Source organism: Diabrotica virgifera, chromosome 5 (assembly GCF_917563875.1).
Source record: "Diabrotica virgifera virgifera chromosome 5, PGI_DIABVI_V3a".
NCBI lineage: Eukaryota > Metazoa > Arthropoda > Insecta > Coleoptera > Chrysomelidae > Diabrotica > Diabrotica virgifera.
The window spans coordinates 67595614-67614916 of record NC_065447.1 but is presented as its reverse complement, the minus strand read 5'-3'; the positions used below and the strand labels follow the sequence as shown (position 1 = coordinate 67614916).

The window sequence follows — 19303 nt, the reverse complement described above, 5'->3', positions numbered from 1 at the left end:
AACACTGTGATGCTCAAACATACAAATTCAGCCACATTGAGCTGTGCCGACTGTGCGTTACATAGGGTGCTTTAAAATCCAAGATGTCCCAAAGTTCGTACCGTGCCAAGTATTTTTCAACAATAGGTACCTACTTTTTTAAGGGTAGACTAATTAATCAAAATTCCAAATGAGCTTAATAAACGTCACACAATTTTACACGAAAGAGATTGTTGGTAAAACCAGATACTTTGTACTTACCGTTTTTGGAATATTTTGATTTGAAAATTATGAAGCAATAACCGATCAGTAAAGACTAAGAAGAAAATTAAAATAAAGACTAAGAACATAAAATAAAATTTAATTGGAGTCTTATTCCCTAGGTACCGTCTCCGCTTCTAAGGTTGGCAATCATCAGAGCGATTTTTACTTTTGAGACCGCGGCTCTAAATAATTCGATGTTTCTACATGCAAACCATTCCCTAAGGTTCTTCAGCCATGAATTAGGTCTCCTTCCTAAGGATCTTTTTCCCTGGATTTTTCCTTTTATAATGACCTGGAATGTTAGATATTTATTTCCTGGATAAAGACCTGGAATATTAGATATTTATTTCCTGTCATCACATGTCCCACATCTCAGTTTTCTTCTCTTAATTGTTAGAAGTACTTCTGTTTACTTTTGCATACGTCTTATTACCTCTACGTTGATTATTCTATCTACCTAATGAGATATTCGGTTTTTTTCGGTACATCCACATCTCGAATACCTCCAGTCTCCTCACGTCAATTTTCTTCAGTGTACCTACACGCTTCCATACTGTAGTATAAATACGGACAGCGTATAATAATTGGAGTAAGTGTTCAAAATGCCCTGCGTTTTGACGAATACACAAGTGTATCCTTTTTTATAAAGAAGCCATTAATCTTCTAAACATACGTTGGGGACTGTTTTCACTAACAACTGAGACGTGTGGTTCACCAACAGACGCAGTCTATAGTAGCACTAAACAATAACAGTTGCCCGCTTAGTTCCACAAAAAATTTGTGATGTCAGTTTTGACCAAATATTGCAGAAGGTACCAGATCCACATTTATGCGTAAAATGGACAAGATTATGTTATTATTTTCCTATATCTGTAGGTACCGCCCTAACAACACAAAACATTCCAGGAACGTTCTATCAAAGTTCTATTAATGTTTGAATGCCCTGGACGTTCAAGAAACATTCGGTGATCGTCTGATTAAATTATTGGTGGAATGTTACCACAAGTCATTCTATGAATATCCTACCAATGTCCTATATTTTAAGAGAGGCGATTTACTATTCAATTTGCGTTTATTTTCAAATTTGCCGCGCGTGTATCTGTGTAGGGTCGCGTGGTCATCACATTTCATGATAACCTAAAAACTTCTGGAAAATGAAAATTAGTGGCTTTTTTTGCTGTTCTGTCTGTTAGTTTTGCTCTGCTCTGGCTGAATCTCTTTTGTTTAAACAATTATAATATAAGTATTTAAAATCTTTCAATTTTCTTTATTCTTTATGAAACGAATTATTTATGCATATTATTACCTGTAAATAGTACCTATTTCTTTTGATTTTTAATTGTAAAGAATAAAAAAATTACCAATCATTTTAATTTTATTAGAATCAGCTGAACGTGGTCCACAAAAAAATCAAATATAATCAAAAGAAAGATATAAAAATTGTATTCCCTAGTTGGAAGAAACTCGATATTGTCGATGCATAATAAGTTTACTTTATAAACAAATATTAAGACCTGTATGGACCAAGTAATATAAAAATTATGCAAAGATTCCAGAACAAAATACTGAGAGAAATTTTCTTTATTCTTTATGAAACGAATTATTTATGCATATTATTACCTCTAAATAGTACCTATTTCTTTTGATTTTTAATTGTAAAGAATAGAAAAATTACCATTCATTTTAATTTTGTTTTTAGAATCAGCTGAAAGTGGTCTACAAAAAAACCAAATATAACCAAAAGAAAGATATAAAAAGTGTATTGGCTAGTTGGAAGAAACTCCACATTGTCGATGCATAATAAGTTTACTTTATAAACAAATATTAAGACCTGTATGGACCAAGTAATATAAAAATTATGCAAAGACTCCAGAACAAAATACTGAGAAATATTGTAGATGCTCCTTGGTATGTAACAAACAGTGATCTCCATAAGGACCTGGGAATAGAGGTACCCCGTCAAAATAGCCCCGTCAAAAAAGCTCCGACAAAATAGCCCCGACATAATATCCCGCACACAAAATAGCTCCGACAAAATAGCCTGCAGACAAAATAGCCGCGGAATAATAGCCTGCCGACAAAATAGCCCCGACAAAATAGCCCCGACAAAATAGCCCCGACAAAAAAGCTCCCTTCAGAATTCATCATGAAATCATTCCTTAAAAATACATTTTTTCGGAAATGGTAATTATCCTCAATTCAGATGGTTATCTTAACCACATTAAATAAAAATGGTCTTTTCAGAGAACTCGAGTTCTGTCTTCCCTGCCTCTTGGAAGGTTGAACATTTAAGTTAAACGAAAATCAATGTTTATTTATGATATAAACATTTTTTTCTGTTTTCGGGAAACACTAAAATGCATTTTAAATTAAATGTATTAAATACATTCTTCCTTTTTGTCAAATAATTTAAATGAAAAAAAAAGTTTTTGGACACCTTGTATAAATAATTATGTAATTGTTTATAAGAGGCTGTTTTAGCCGGGGCTATTTTATCCGGGGCTGTTTTGACCGGGGCTATTTTGTGTGCGATCTATTTTGTCGGGGCTATTTTGTTTGCGGGCTATTTTGTCGAGGCTATTTTGTGTTCGGGCTATTTTGACGGGGCTTTTTTGACGGGGCTGTTTTGACCGGGCTATTTTGACGGGTCACGGGGAATAGAACCTGGATATAATCATCAAGAAGATGGCAGGAAGTCACGAGCAACAACTTCATAAATACGAGAATATTGAGAAAATCCAGCTCCTCGTTACTACTGGGCACTGGGCAAACTAGAAGATTGAAGAGGACAAAGCCTTTTGAACTAGTTTGAGTGATAGTTGATAGTGAAAAGCAGAGCATAGTGCTTGTGTGCCTGTATAAGTGTATATGTTAGAATGTTGCACGATCTGGTTAGATTAGATAAGAGACGCTATGGGGTAAGCTCTTCATTTTAAGGAACCATAGTAATTTAGGTTAAATTAAAATTGCTCATTGCTCAGTTATGACCAGATTGTAATTGTAATGTACAATTCAATACAATGAATCATCATCGTAGTGATGATTTTGGAAAAAAATATATGACAAGATGTGCAATAAAAATGTTTATATTTATCAAGGATGTATTATTAAATTTGGTATAGCCACATATATTTTTGGTATATCGTCGGTGATATGACAATACCTCCTATTTGCTTTTTCATGAATTTTGTACGAGACGAAAAACCATTTTTAGGGTCATCTCCTGTTTTCACATGTAAATTTTGACATGTTTTGTAGTAAATAGATAGTTAAATTTACTGCAAAATATGTCAAAAAATATCATATAAAAACATGAGGTGACTGTAAAAAAAGTTTTTAGTCTCTCTTACAAAACTCATGAAAAAACAAATCGGAGGTATTATATCATATCAGCGATTATATCCAGGGAATGTCTAAAAAATGTACTGTGAATGTCCAAAGAACATTCGTAGACATTCATGGAATGTTCCAATGAGACATTCAGGGAATGTTTAAAATGCTGACAGAGGACTTTCCTGGGACATTTAGGGGACGTTCTTGTGCTTTTGAGGACATTCCAGGAATGTTTTCAATGCCCTGTGTGTACATTCTAGGAACATGCATGAAATGTTTGGTATTATTAGGGCGGTTTTTGGAAAAATAAGTTAATATAAAGCTTTTTCCTGAAGTACAATATTAACACTGATTTTTTTGTAAGGCATCGTATAGCTAATATTAATTACTTTAGTTGTTTCAAAAATACCAGCATTTTAAAGTATTATGTTAACCCAAAATGTCAGTTGCGATAATAATTAATTGGCAGAAGTAATGTTTTTTTTGTTTTTTTTTTTTTATTCTATTATTACTGAATTTAGTGTCATAAAATAAGAGTCTTAAAAACGCTGTCAAATTAAACTTAAACAAATAATTGTTTTTGTCCATAAAACAATCACCTGGATGGCTACAACAGTCCCCTGTCACGGGTTCGCATAAAATTTTCCATAACTCAAAAACCAAAGGAAAATGTGTGGTTTTGTAAATATATATTTAATTTACTATTGCGCTTCAATTTATTAACAAAAAATTTTAACATTTAATAACATTTTGCTTAGAACAGTTAGGATTTACTACTTAAAAATAAATTCCATAATTGAAAAAATCAGTAGGAATCGTTTTTTTTAAATTATTTTTATCTCAGAGTAACAAAATGCCACTATTCATTAAAACAAAAGAAAAAAAAATAAGTTAAAATGATCACAAGAACATTAAGATTGGACACATTCGCGATGAAATGCATTACAATGGCGTGATGAGTCCAGATTTGGAGTGTGTGTTTGTGACAGTGGGAATCGCGGTATTCGCAGAAAAAATCTTAAGTTTATCCTACCGACTATGTCAAGAGAAAAGTCAAATTACTTGCGTCTATCATGGTCTGGGGCAGCATGTCGTCTAGAGGTGTGGAAACGTTGCACCTTATCGATGAGATTTTAAATATGGACAAATATTTGAAGCTCTTAGAGAGTTTTTATAAAGATGTTGGAACAAAGTCATTTCAAATAAGTCAAAATCAGTGGAAGGTTTTGTCTTCCAACAGTACGGCGCAGGTTGCCACACCCCAAAAAATAGTTTAAACTGAATTCAAACCGTGATATACCACTTTTGGAATGGGATTCTAACGTCACGATTTGTCCCCGATAGACAATTTTTGTCGTAAATTAAAAAAAGGATTAAGGAAACATCCTGCTCGGTCCGCCAAGCAACTAAAGCAAAGATTGCAAGAAATAATGTGACCCATTTACACAAAAATTTTGCCAGAACTTTGTAAAAACTATGCCTTGAAATTTTTGGATGTAGTCAAAATAAAGAGGATGTCACCTTTTTTTTAATATTACATAGCCCAGGGGTGGCCAAACTGTGCCTCGCGAGCCACATGTGGCCCTTTGAAGGATTATTTGTGGCTCTCAATAAATGTTCCTGAATTGCTTTTAATTTTTGTATTTTAAAATGTCTTAAATTACTGACAAAAAATGTAAAAGACGAATGTAATGTAACATTCAGAACTTGGACAAGGAGACCCCTTATCACTTTGCTATTCAATTTGGTCTTAGAATATGTAATAAGTAAAATATCATCTGAGCTGACAGGAGGATTTGCGACTCGAGGATCAAAACTATTGTTGGCCTTTGCTGATGATATAGGTGCAGTCGCTCATTCTACAAGAGACGTGAGAGAGTTGTTTTCACAACTCGAGGAAGAAACAGGTGGTCTGGACCTTCGAGTAAATGAAGAGAAGCCGAAATACATGCTAGTAACAAAAAATCCAAGACCAAGAGTTAGGCAGAACATAACTATTAATGACCACAACTTAGAAGTAGTAAAAGAGTTTAAATATCTAGGGGCGATAATCACAGATGACAACCACATAACAAAAAGAGATCTCAGCAAGGATAGCTGCATGGAATCGAGCATTATACTCCCTATCATTATATAAGACAATTTAAATTAAGACTGTACAGCTAATTATTCGCCCAATTGTTACATATGGAAGTGAAGAGGAAAGGAACATTTTGACGCCTGTCAAAATTTTCAATGTATTTTAAATGTAATCATTTTTTTCGAATCCTAAGAAAACTAATAAGTATTTTTGAAAAATTTAAACGCAGAATGAAAGATTACTTTATTACCGAGGGCCGAAAGTCCCTTAGAATGAATAAAAAGTTTCTGTTGAATGAGATATTTGAAATTAAAAATCACACAAAATTTTCTCTTAGTTTTTGACCCCTGTAACTTATTAAAATAAACATTATAGAAGTTTTCAGGGACTTTCGGCCCTCGGTAATAACGTAATCTTTCATTCTGCGTTTAAATTTTTCAAAAATACTTATTAGTTTTCTCAGGATTCGAAAAAAATGAATCCCATTTAAATAGCATTGAAGCCGAAAGTTCGTACCCATTCCCTTAAACATGGATCCTATATCAGTGGGAAATAAATCTTCTTCTTCAGATGCAAATCCACTAATGGATGTTAGCGATCACATTTTTCATTAACTCTCGGTTTCTTGCAATGTATATCAAAGATTGTATGTCGTTAATCCCTGTCCAGTGCCTTATGTTTCGGAGCCAGGACACTTTCTTGCGTCCCATTCCTCTCTTGCCTTAAATTTTACCCTCGATTATAAGTTGGAGAAACTGGTATTCTTCATTTCGCATGATGTGACCTAGATACGCCGTTTTCCTTTTCTTGATGGTTTCGTACAGTTGGCGTTCTTGGTTGATTCTCTTAAGGACATTTACATTTGTGGCTTTCGCTGTACATGGCATCTTTAGCATACGGCGATAAAGCCACATTTCTAAAGCTTCTAATCTGTTTATATCCCTCTTTTTGAGTGTCCAGCCTCCATCCCTCTACGCCATATAGCAGCACCGACTGTACGTAGCACTTAGTAAACCTTAGTCTCCGTTGAAGATCGAATTCTGAACAGGTCAGTACTTTCCTGAATCGTACTTCCATGTCCGATGCCCAGTCTTCAAAAAGCCACGTTCCCAGGTATTTAAATTTGCTCACTCTTTCAATGGACTTGGCATTCAGTGTTATGGTGAAATTTTCAAGTGCATCCAAGTTTCTGGAGATGATCATGAATTTCTTTTTGGTATTAATCTCTAATCTCATTGGCTTACTGTATTCTCCGATTATAGTGGCAAGTTGTTGAAGATTGACTATGAGACTGTGTTGTCACAAATTAAATAAACAAGCTGCTGGGCAATAAATAAGCTGCTGGTATTTGAAAGTAAAGTTCTCAGAATGATACTTGGTCCTCAAAGAGAAGAATTAACAGGAGAGTGGTACTGAAAACATTCGTCAGACATATAAAAGCTAAGATAAGATAAGGGCAGATCATGTGGTAGATCATAGGAAGACAGAGTGTTAAACACCTTATTTTTTGAGAGACGATAGAAGATCAATACTCCGTCCCAGAAAAAGATGGAATGATGATGAAGGATCAAAGTATCTTAAATTAGTAAAAGCTGCTTGTAGAATTATTTGCATATTTGAAACAACGATGTGAACCATTTTATTTCACTTTAAAATTCGTGAAATAGAAACAGTGAGAGAAAAATTTAATACATTTTTTACACTTTTTAGGTAATCGTTTAATTGCGGCTCGCGAAAAATTTCAAATTTTGAAAAATGGCTCGGACTATCAAGGTGCTTGGCCACCCCTCACATAGCCTATGCATTTTTTAATTTGTTCGTATTCTGTTTAATAATAATATTATAATTTAAAAAATATTTTCTATGCTTATAGAAATCCAAAAATTTACGATAATTTAAAGAAGTTTATACTGGACTTTTAGTCAGGGATCCCAGGCCTATTTTCACTATTTACTACTAACAAGTAGCTTCATTTTGACGAGACGCCCAACTTTTTTCCTCACAACAATTTCCGTGTGTGGTAGATAACAAAGATAGCAGTGATAGTCCAGTCGGGTTAGACGAATAACATGCCTAACCTTGCATGCCGAGCTGCCTCAAATTTTATTTTTTTAATCTTTAGGGAGGGTCAATAGTAGTGTAAATTTAAAATCTCGATCGAATTCCGCCGTTGCGTTGGCTGCCATTTTGATTTTAAACGAGAAGCGTGTTTGCTCAATATCTCCGCCATTTTCAACTTCTCAACAAAAAGTATGAGAACTAAAATTGTTGATAATGTGATTTTCTATAATTTCTTTTATTACAATTTTTTTGGTGCGGTCTGTATTTTCAGAGTTGTGGGGGAAAATATTGACAGTTATTATTTTCTCCCACAGCTCTGAAACTATCGATTGCGCAAAAAAAAAAGTGTAATGAAAGAAATTATATAAAATCACATTTTGATTAAATTTAGTTCTTATACTTTTTGTCGAAAAGTTAAAAATGGCGGAGATATTGAGCAGTTGGGGCGAATGTTGGGGTGTAGAGCTAGTTCGCGACCGTAGTAGAATACTCCAAGTGCACCCTGGGTAATGCTAAATAAACTAGCACATACTGGCAGTCAGATAATCCTTAGGATCTCCTGACCAAACAACACTTCCAACGAAAGATGATAAACAAAATAAACGGCCCTTGCGAGGACCGCACAACCAGACCAATCGGACATATAGTTCGAATTTGCCATATAAACATAGAAGGCATAAGCTATGCTAAAAGCCAGTTTCTATCAAAACTATTAAAAGAGGACAACATTGACTTATTTGCTATACAGAAAACCTACTGCGAAACGGAGGAGTAAGTACAAAAAAGGGGCAAAATACCGGGCTATGAACTATTAGGCGCAACTTACCACCGAACATACGGCACAGCCACATATGTCAAAGAAGATATTGAAAATGCTTCGCTAATCTCTACTTCCACTAATGACTGTATTTATAATGTGGTCACAAAAATCGCAAGCATTATCGTGTCCAACATTTACAAGCCACCTGCTACGTCTTGGCCAGCCCAAGCGATTGAAGTACATCCTCACCCTGCTGTATACGTTGGAGATTACAATAGCCATCATGAACAGTGGAAGTACAAAAATAGTGATGCGAATGGGAATGCTTTAATAAAATGGGCAGAATACGAACGCCTGTACCTTTTGTTTGGTGCCAAAGATCGACCAACCTTCAGATCCGCGGCATGGAAGCGGGAATACAACCCCGACCTATGCTTTGTTTCGACCGACAACAAAGACTTACCTCTAGGGGCTTCACGAAGAGTTCTAAGGCTACGGCTCCACGGGCGAGAAATTGACGCTAGCAGTAGCCGTAAAACGAACTTAAGGTTCCGCGGAACGGAATAGGAATAGCCGAACTGTATCGACTACAGGACTTGTGCGTAGTCGGTTCAGTTCGGCTATTCCCATTCCGTTCCGCGGAACCTTAAGTTCGTTTTACGGCTACTGCTAGCGTCAATTTCTCGCCCGTGGAGCCGTAGGCTAACTAATTTCCCACACAGCCAACATCGACCAGTAATAATAGAAGTAGGGACGCAAATCCCTTTAATTAGTTCTATCCCACGTCCAAGATGGAATTTTAAAAAGGCCAACTGGATTGACTTCTCTGCGGATCTGGATAAATGCCTAGGGTGGATTACACCTAATATCAAAAACTACCACAGATTTGTTGGTGCCGTGCTAAGTTCAGCCAAAAAAACATACCAAGAGGCTAACTTAAAACTTTAAAACATGTAGCCACAGAAACGGAGCATTCCTTCCCCTTCACCAGCGAATACATATCATAGGCTCTTAAAGACGTTAAGCAAGCAAAAGCACCAAGATTTGATAATCATCATCATCATCATCCAACCAATTCACGTCCACTGCTGGACATAGGTCTCCCCAATTGTTTCCACACTTCACGGTTTTGTGCTGATTTTTTCCAGTTTTTACTAATCTGCCTGATATCATCTGTCCATCGTGTAGGCGGCCTTCCTCTACTGCGTTTATCTTCTCTTGGTCTCCATTCCATCAGGTTTCGTGTCCATCTTGAATCTTTCAGCCTGGCGACCTGTCCTGCCCAGTTCCATTTAAGCCTGGTGATACGTTCTATAACATCTGCGATACCGGTTCTTTGTCTGAGATCTTCATTTCTTATTTTATCCCGTAGGGTTACACCCAGCATGGATCTTTCCATACGCCTTTGAGCAACCCGCATTTTCGACGCTGTTGCCTTGGTTAGAGTCAGTGTCTCTGCTCCATATATCATTACCGGCAGCACACATTGATCAAACACTTGTCTTTTTAAACCGATCGGTATATTGCTCCTAAATATGTCTCTCAGAGCTCCGTAGGCTGCCCAAGCAAGAGTTAATATTCTTTTTATTTCGAATGTTTGGTTATCTCTGCCAATTCTAATTTCATGACCCAAGTAAAATTTGATAATATTCACCCTGAATTCCTAATAAATTGTGGCAAGTATACAAAAGTTTGGCTGGCTCGATTCTTCACAGACATCATGGAAACTGGAAATATTCCACAAGAACTAAAGCGCTCTAAGATAATAGCCATACGGAAGACCGGCAAACCCGCCGACAACCTAAAAAACTACAGACCAATTGCGCTTCTCTCTGCTATGTATAAACTATTAGAGAGGCTTATATATACTACAATCAGCACAGAATTGTTTCAGGTGATCCCAGTCGAACAAGCAGGTTTTTGACCAGAACGAAGCTGCACGGACCAGGTAATGTCACTCACCATCTACATCGAAGCGGGTTTCCAAAGAAGACTTAAAACTTCAGCGGATATTTATTGATCTCTCGGCAGCTTACGATACAGTATGGAGAGAGGGCCTCATATACAAAATTATCCGTGCAATCCCCTGTAAACCAATAGCACGCCTAATAGATAGCATGCTCAACGACCGAATGTTTCAAGTAGTGATGGGCACAGATATCAGCCCACCAAAGAAACTCAAGAATGGCCTACCACAGGGGTCAGTGCTGTCTCCACTACTATTTAGTTTATACTTAGCAGATATGCCGGAAACACAATCAAGAAAGTTTGGATACGCCGATGACTGGGCACTCACTACACGATGCAGAACACTAGAAACGTCTGAAGAAGTTCTGACGGCAGACTTATATATATATATATATATATATATATATATATATATATATATATATATATATTGGGCAAATATTTTCGCAAATGTTTACTTCAACCAAATGCATCCAAAACAGAAGTTAGTTGCTTTCACCTGAACAATAAACTTGCTGGAAAGGAACTCAATCTACGGTTTGAAAATACCACACTTACCCACAACAAAACACCTAAGTACCTGGGCGTAACACTAGAGAGAACGCTATCATTTAAAGAACATCTAACAAAACTGCCCAAAAGTTGAGTACAAGAAATTTAAAAACATCATACAGAAGCTCTGCGGTACCACCTGGGGAGCATCGGCTTCCACTCTCTACTGACTCTACTGACTTAGCCCTTGTTTTGAAGCTGAATATTGTGCTCCAGTTTGGCTACACAGCCCACACGTAAAAAAGTTCGACACTCAGCTGCACAGCACTATGAGGATGATAGCTGGTACAATTAAATCAACTCCCACCCAATGGCTTCCAGTATTAAGTCACATCCCACCTCCACATTTACGACGAGTTGACGCACTTACACGTGAATACAAAAAGATCATGAACAATATAAATCTGCCGATCCACCAAGATACCGAGGATGCACGAAATACCCGTCTCCGCTCTAGAAAACCACCAATAAAAACAGCAAGAATGATACATGAGGAGTTCAACATCACGAACGCATGGCCCCAAGAATGGAACGCATGGCAAAATAACATTCCCTGCATTACCCACAAGCCACCAGGTTTTGATCTTCCACGTAAAACACGGAACACTCTAAATAGGATCCGAACCAGGCATGGCAGATGTACAAACATGCTACATAAATGGGGAAAGAACCCGTCTCTTTAATGTGACTGTGGAGAGAACCAAACCATTGACCACATTATTGAAGAGTGTCCCTCAAGTTCCTACAATGGGAGCCCTGAAGACTTCCTGTTTGCAGCTTCAGAGTCAATTGATTATATTAATACACTTGATGTTTGTTTGTAACTATTTAAAGTTTGTCATATACCTATATTACTAGTGTTTGTAATTTTGTTCTAAATGTGTTGTAATTGCCATACGATAAATAAAAATAAATTGAGCAGAAACGGTTCCCGTTTAAAATCAAAATGACGGCTAACGCAACCGCGAAATTTAGTCCAGATTTTAAATTTACACTACTAGTGCAGTCACTGAAGGTGGATATGAGCTATTACCTCCTATTTCGTTGAACCTCCATCGATTTGCATGAAAATTGGTGGGTGGTTACAGGATATCTCAAGAAACAAAGGTGACATGGTGCGAACTTGCGCTTTTACCCTGGGGGTGGATGCCACCCCTCCTCGGGGGTGAAAATTATTTTATTAAAAATAACCCCACAATTCGATAGAGGAACAAATTATAAGCAAATTTTGTTATAATAATTTATTAAAATAAATCAAAACTTTTTGAGTTATTAGAGGTCAAAGATTTTATTTTTTCGTGAGAAAAATGTATGTTTTTAACCGATTATTCAGAAATAACTCAAAAACTATAAGTTTTTGCAAAAAAGTTATTATTATCAAAATTGAGGCTAATAAAAAACTAAATAAACTCCTTACTAGAAAAACCTTTCAATGTTAAATAAAACTGAGTTATAGGTAATTGAATGTATATTTATTTCGTCGAGTACCCAAAGCTAAGTATTCAAGCTTAAATACCGGGAAAATGGTGCATTTTATAACATAAACTTATCAAATATTTGTCAATGTCATAGAAATATCTATCAAATAAGCCCTCGAACAAGTCAAAAATGTTTCAAAATGTATCTTTTAAAAATTTTTCCAAAAAATGTTATTGTTTTTTTGTAAATAACTCCGTTAATTTTTAAGGTATAAGGTTCACCTAGAAACTAATTAAAAGCTGATTCCAAGAGCTATTAAAAAACGTCAAAATCAGTCTTTTAAACCTCTTACTTTTTTAAAGATAAAAGGTTAAATGGCCCTGGTGACATGGTTCTCGCAACAAAATTGAAATATTAAACGTTTCTATCTCGGTTATTTTTTACTCTACGGAAATAGTAAAATTGATAAAGTATTTGGAACAGAAAACACTAAAATTTAGTTATATATGATTTTTTAGGTATATTGAGTATTTTTGCAGTTATTATCAAAAGAAAATGAAAAGTACGATAACTTTAAAAATTCTGATTTTTTTAAATTATATCTTTTTTTTAAATATGCATTCTAAACCGGTCAAAATTGTTAAAATCATTAACTATGTTAACCTAAAGGAATTCTTCTGAGGATTGCTACAAATTTTAATTTTTGGGGAAATGACGTTTGTTTTATTTTTCACTTTTTCCTAAAAAAATCGAAAGGGTTCTCTTATTTTCATCATAACTTGCTTAATTTTGATGCTATTAACTTCTACTAGAGCTCATTTGATAGGTATTCTGAAGTACTTTGACAAGTGCTTAACAAGTATATTATATAAAATTCATTGTTTTCCCGTTATGTAAGCTTGAATACTTAGATTTGAGTACTCGTCGAAAAAAATATACATTCAATTACCCATAACTGACTTTGAAATAACATTAGTTTAGTTCTTTAAGTGGGGAGTGTATTAAATTTTTTATTATCTTAAATTTTTGTAATAATAGTTTTTTTACAAAAGGTTATAGTTTTTGAGTAATACGTGAAAAACAGCTTTAAAACGTACATTTTTTTTAAGAAAAAATAAAATTTTGATATTTAATAACTCAAAAAGTATTGATTTGTGTTAATAACTTTATATATCAAATTTTGCTTAGGAGTTGCCCCTCTATCGATTTCTGGTATTATTTTTAATAAAAAAAATTCACCTCCGAGAAGGGGTGGCATCCACCCCCAGGGTAAAAGCGCAAGTTGGCATCATGTCACCTTTTTTTCTTGAAGTATCTTCTAACTACTCACCACTTTTCATGAAAATCGATGAAGGTTCAACGAATTCGGAGGTGAAAACCTTCAGTTACTCCACTATACTATTGACCCTCCCTAAAGATTAGAAAAATAAAATTTGGGGCAGCTCGGCATGCAAGGTTAGGCCTGTTATTCATCTAACCCGACTGGACTATCTCTGCTATCTTTGTTAACTACCACATACGGAAATTGTTGTAAGAAAAAAAGTTGGGCGTCTTGTCAAAATGAAGCTACTTACGAAAAATTAGCTTGTTGGTAGTAAATGGTGAAAATAGGCCCGGGATCTCTGACTATTTGTTTTTGTTCTCTAAAATTGGATTTTCTAAAGTATAGCTTGGGCCAAATGAATTTGAAAGGGGCTCGTATATATTATATAATATATAATTTTTTAAAAATTTAGCGTTCACATATTTTTTTATTTAGTATAATTTAATTACCCACAGTCTCAATTAAGTATATTATCTAATTTACAAATTATGGTAATATTGAATATCGTTTTGGACGAAGCACACGAACAACAAGTTGGCGGTTTTTCCTGAGTTGTCTGATTTTTTGGCGCATTTTTGGACGAGTCCATCAACCTTAGACTGATCTTTAACCACCAAGGAAACTTTGCTGGTAATAGCAGGAATATCAAGGTCTCCGTTTCTCTTCAATAATCCTGCTTTTACACCCATGCAGAACATATGAACACCTACTTGATGGTCATTGATGTTGTTTTGAAGGTTTCTTAATTTGTCTTCATCTACATAGGTTTTTGGATCAGCTTGACAATCGGCATGTACTTTAGCTAGTTTAATTCTGTCACTTTCAGGCAGGTTTGGTAAATGACTAGCCTGAAACGAAAAAAAAGGACAATATTATTTAAACTTATTAATTATAAAATTTGAAAATAACAGATTTTAGCGCGATACATGAAAGTTACGTTCCGATGTGTAGCAGAGGGATGTAATCATGAGAGCGCCAAAATCTGCATTTTGTCCTGTGGATAATACTATTTTTGGTATTTTTTGTTTATAAATCGCCAGAAATACCAGGGTTTTTAAAAATTTTGCCAAAAAAAATACAATATCAAGAAATAATTAGGAAAGTGGGAGACGTTGTCTACCCTTATAAAATATCAAAAATTGTGTCAAAATGTGGTCAAAGTTTATTAAAATCTGGTGCAATCTAAGGGAAATGGAAATTGAAAAGTGGTGGTGAAGAATAAATTCTATAAAATTTCACATACGGGCGCAAGTTATCTCAAGCTTGAGAATGCACATTTATACACAAGACACGCTTTTAAATGATCATCTGCACCTACTCTTGTGGAATCTGACGGAGATTTGTTAATTTAAATGTAGTAATGAAACACAGACTTACTCACAATCATGTAATTATACTTTGACGACCGGTTTCGATCTCTACATTATACAGATCATCTTCAGGTCGGCGTTACAAGTAGTTAAATGCTACAATAAAGAAAACCAGAGTTAGAACATTATCTGGTTGCACAAGTGTTAAGAGAAAGCCAAATTCGAAATTTTTTTTTTTGCAATAAAGCTGTTGAAATTTTAGAATATTGATACCTACAAATGCACACCTATGAGTTAAAATGCTCATAAGCATATATGAGCAAATGGGTGCATGTAGTTTGTGAGTATGTGTTGAAATTTAAATTATTAACAATTAAAAACAAATTAAACCATTAAGCAAACTTAAATATGCATCCAAACTCAAAATAGTAATAACAAATAGATAGTAATATTGTTCAAACCTACTTACATGCCGTTACAAGGGATGCGTTGCCACTTAGTTGTTATCATATTAATTCGTCCAACTTATGCTGATTGGTTTGCTGGTAGGGTTATACGGCAAACAGACATGTTACGCAGGTCAAAACAAAGTAAATTTTTGAATTTGTCAAATTCAAAAATTTACTTTGTTTTGACCTGCGTAACATGTCTGTTTGCCGTATAGCCCTACCAGCAAACCAATCAGCATAAGTTGGACGAATTAATATGATAACAACTAAGTGGCAACGCATCCCTTGTAACGGCATGTAAGTAGGTTTGAACAATATTACTATCTATTTGTTATTACTATTTTGAGTTTGGATGCATATTTAAGTTTGCTTAATGGTTTAATTTGTTTTTAATTGTTAATAATTTAAATTTCAACACATACTCACAAACTACATGCACCCATTTGCTCATATATGCTTATGAGCATTTTAACTCATAGGTGTGCATTTGTAGGTATCAATATTCTGAAATTTCAACAGTTGAAAACCTTTATTGCAAAAAAAAAAAAATTTTCGAATTTGGCTTTCTGTTAACACTTGTGCAACCAGATAATGTTCTAACTCTGGTTTTCTTTATTGTAGCATTTAACTACTTGTAACGCCGACCTGAAGATGATCTGTATAATGTAGAGATCGAAACCGGTCGTCAAAGTATAATTAAATGATTGTGAGTAAGTCTGTGTTTCATTACTACATTTAATATGGACTAACATATGCAACCCATTCAATATTTTTTAATTTAAAGTTTAAATGACTCATTAGCACTTAACAATGTGAAGGAACTCCAATAATTTAGTACTTTACTCGGTTTATTAAGGCGCCTGAGGGGTGATGTAATTAAAGTGGATCTATCAATTTTAATTTATAGATTGCAGTTTGGCTTTTGGAAAGTACTTCAAAGTAGAGTAGCAGTTTTCGTTCCACTGGTACTTATAAAGCGGTGTAGGGATGTTAATAAAGATCTGTATTTTGGTACATTTTAGAAAAGCAATGATAATGTATATCATAAACATCTAATAGATTTCACGAAAGACATTTGACGAGAAAGGTATTTGGATTGTGGCCAATCTATACTGGGTTCAAATATTTGCTCTGGGGAAATAAAGAATGTTTGGAAAATACAACAGAGAACAAAAAAATAAACAAGATAAGCCAGTGACACAGTTATCCTTGCCAGTAGCATAGATAAATTACAACAGTTAATGGAAAGGGTTCATAATATCAGTGAAGACTACGTCCTGAGCCTCAACTTCAAGAAAACAAATGGATGCTGATAAGCAAAAAAGTAACAACCGGTTCAACAATTACGGATATACAAAAATAAGAATTGACGATGTAGGCACCAACGTAAATGCAAAATGTAAATTTAAATATAAATCCAAAATAATGTTTAGATGAAAAATCGTAGTGAATGAATAAAGTAAGATTGCATTTGAAGAAAACAATTTACAATTTTAATGTCAAGAACGGTTAATAAAAAAATTAAATCACTTAAATTACGTTTTAATATTCGTTAGAAAAAAGTATAAAAATTAGTATTTAGGGAATCGGTACATAGTTTCGGCTCCAATGCTATTTAAATGCGATTAATTTTTTTTTCGAGTCCTGAGAAACTAGAAGTATTTTTGATAAATTTAAGTGCAGAATGAAAATTACGTTTTTACCGAGGGCCGAAAGCCCTGAAATCTTCTATGCTTCTTTTCATGAGCATTTTTCAGTGCGTCACAAATGATAGAAAAAAAGGTAAGTCCGTGATAATATTTATACATTTTAGCGACATGACATTTTAGTTAAATCTGACAGTTGTCACATTTTATTTGCAATTTGGCATAAAAACAAATCAATTATGTTTATTGCATTTATAAAATGGTATTTTCTTTGATTTGTATAATAGTGCTATAAATTGTTCATATTATATTCGTAGATATATTATATAATTCGCAAATTATTTTATTTCCCATTATAGCGCCATCTATTGACAACTAGAATAAATGTTATAAATGTCACCGACGAAATGTAATCACCGACGTACGTTTTTTCTGTAACATACAATTTAATGCGTTAGAAAGAAATCGAAAAACTGTGACGCACTGAAAGATCCTCATGAGAAAAAGCATATAATATGTTTATCTGTTTATTTTAATAAGTTACAGGGGTGAAAAACTAAGAGAAAATGTAGTGTGATTTTAAATTTCAAATATCTCATTCAAAAGAAACTTTTTATTTATTCCAAGGGACTTTCGGCCCTCGATAATAATCTAGTCTTACATTTTGCGTTTAAATTTTTTAAAAATATTTATTAGTTTTTCAGGATTCGAAAAAATGGACACCATGTCAGTGGTGATATTTTACAAATCGAACATTCGCTATCTTTGTCATACAACGCACTAAGTCGAATAGAATATGGTGACAAGACAGTGACAATTTTAAATATTTGACATGGCATTTGATATGGCATCGGGAATTTTTTGAATTGTTGATTAAATAATATCGATAGTGTATTTGATAAATGATTGATTTAAGACGTGAACTTAATAAAAAGTTATTTATTGTTTATTATTTATGAAATTTCCAAGCAGAGAATACACCAGGATATATTCTGTGATGCAAGTATTTTGTTGTTAAATATGTTCAAAATTGTAAGCGTTCCATAGTAACAATGTATTAAAAAATCACTTTATCACTTTTCTTCCTTTCTCGATTGAGTATTAGTTTTTGTTGTACAGTATATAAATTATTACAATCACTGAATACATAGTTAGTGGAACAATTATCATATAAATTAACTGAATTAATAATTTAAGCAAGTAACAGTTATCCAAGAATATTCAAAAGCCATATCTTTAAAGTTAATCATGACATTGTCAAGTAATGTTTACATATCCATACCCGTTAGAATTTTACTACACGTATTTTGCCGTGTAAAGACAGAAAAAGTAGGGAGAGCCTTAAAATATTTGCGCCTTTACTCTTAAAAATTAAAGCAGAAAACAGTTTTTTAAGATAATGGCACTGACAAAGCCAAGAAAACAGTAAAATTCAAATAAATATTATGAACAAAACAACCAATAAAAGAATGATGGTTTAAAACAAATTTTAAATAATAATATAAATATATCTTACCATAGCTGCCACTAAAACACAAGATAAAACAATAAAGGATTTCATTTTGACTTGTACGTTGTATCTGGTACCAAGTTTGAAGCGACTTGTTGAATATCTGCCTTAACAATATCTGCAATGCTTTATATATCTAGTTTATAACAAAAAAGTTGGTAATTTTAAATGTATATACATATTCATTTTTTCTAGTAAAATATTAAAAGTAGTAGGTGTTACTATGATGGAATTACCCGTATACAAAATCAGTAGATTTTGGTTTATTATTTGAAGATTTTAACCTTGACCCGTATCTATTCCTAATATTATAACAACGAATATCAAATCAAATCTCTTAAACATGTTTTTTCATTAGAATGCATCATCCACAGAGAACGGCAGTTCTCACCCCTACATGCGACACTATATATACACGAAATTTTCGATTTTCTAAACCTGACTGAATCGAAAATTGGGCCAAATCCCATCTTAAAGTTTAGGAAAAAACTCGTCCACTCATATGTCAACCATCAATTTTGGTCCAAGGGTGTGGATTTTACGGCCCTTCCCATTTAAAGCCTGTTTTTCGTTCTCGTCCCCAAAACTCCCAAAAATTTTAAAAATTTAAGCCCGACCTTTGCGGTTTCTGATAGCACAGATAATTGC

The 19303-nt window shown here is 34.2% G+C and overlaps 1 protein-coding gene across 1 annotated transcript; it reads right to left on the bottom strand.

Moving 5' to 3' along the window:
* Positions 1-14147: 14147 nt before the first annotated feature.
* LOC114343937 (uncharacterized) lies at positions 14148-18829 on the bottom strand. Its single transcript, XM_028294779.2, has 2 exons — positions 18662-18829; positions 14148-14588 (listed from the first exon to the last, which is right to left on the bottom strand). Exons 1-2 carry the CDS (start codon positions 18704-18706, stop codon positions 14220-14222), a joined length of 414 nt encoding a protein of 137 aa, XP_028150580.1. The 5' UTR covers positions 18707-18829; the 3' UTR covers positions 14148-14219.
* Between the last annotated feature and the right edge of the window lie 474 nt (positions 18830-19303).

Excerpts from the sequence above, each read along its gene's own strand:
- LOC114343937 (XM_028294779.2), bottom strand. The coding sequence starts at position 18,706 with ATGAAATCCTTTATTGTTTTATCTTGTGTTTTAGTGGCAGCTATG. Across the intron at positions 14,589-18,661 it reads GTGTTTTAGTGGCAGCTATG|GCTAGTCATTTACCAAACCT; the intron begins GTAAGATATATT and ends TTTTCGTTTCAG.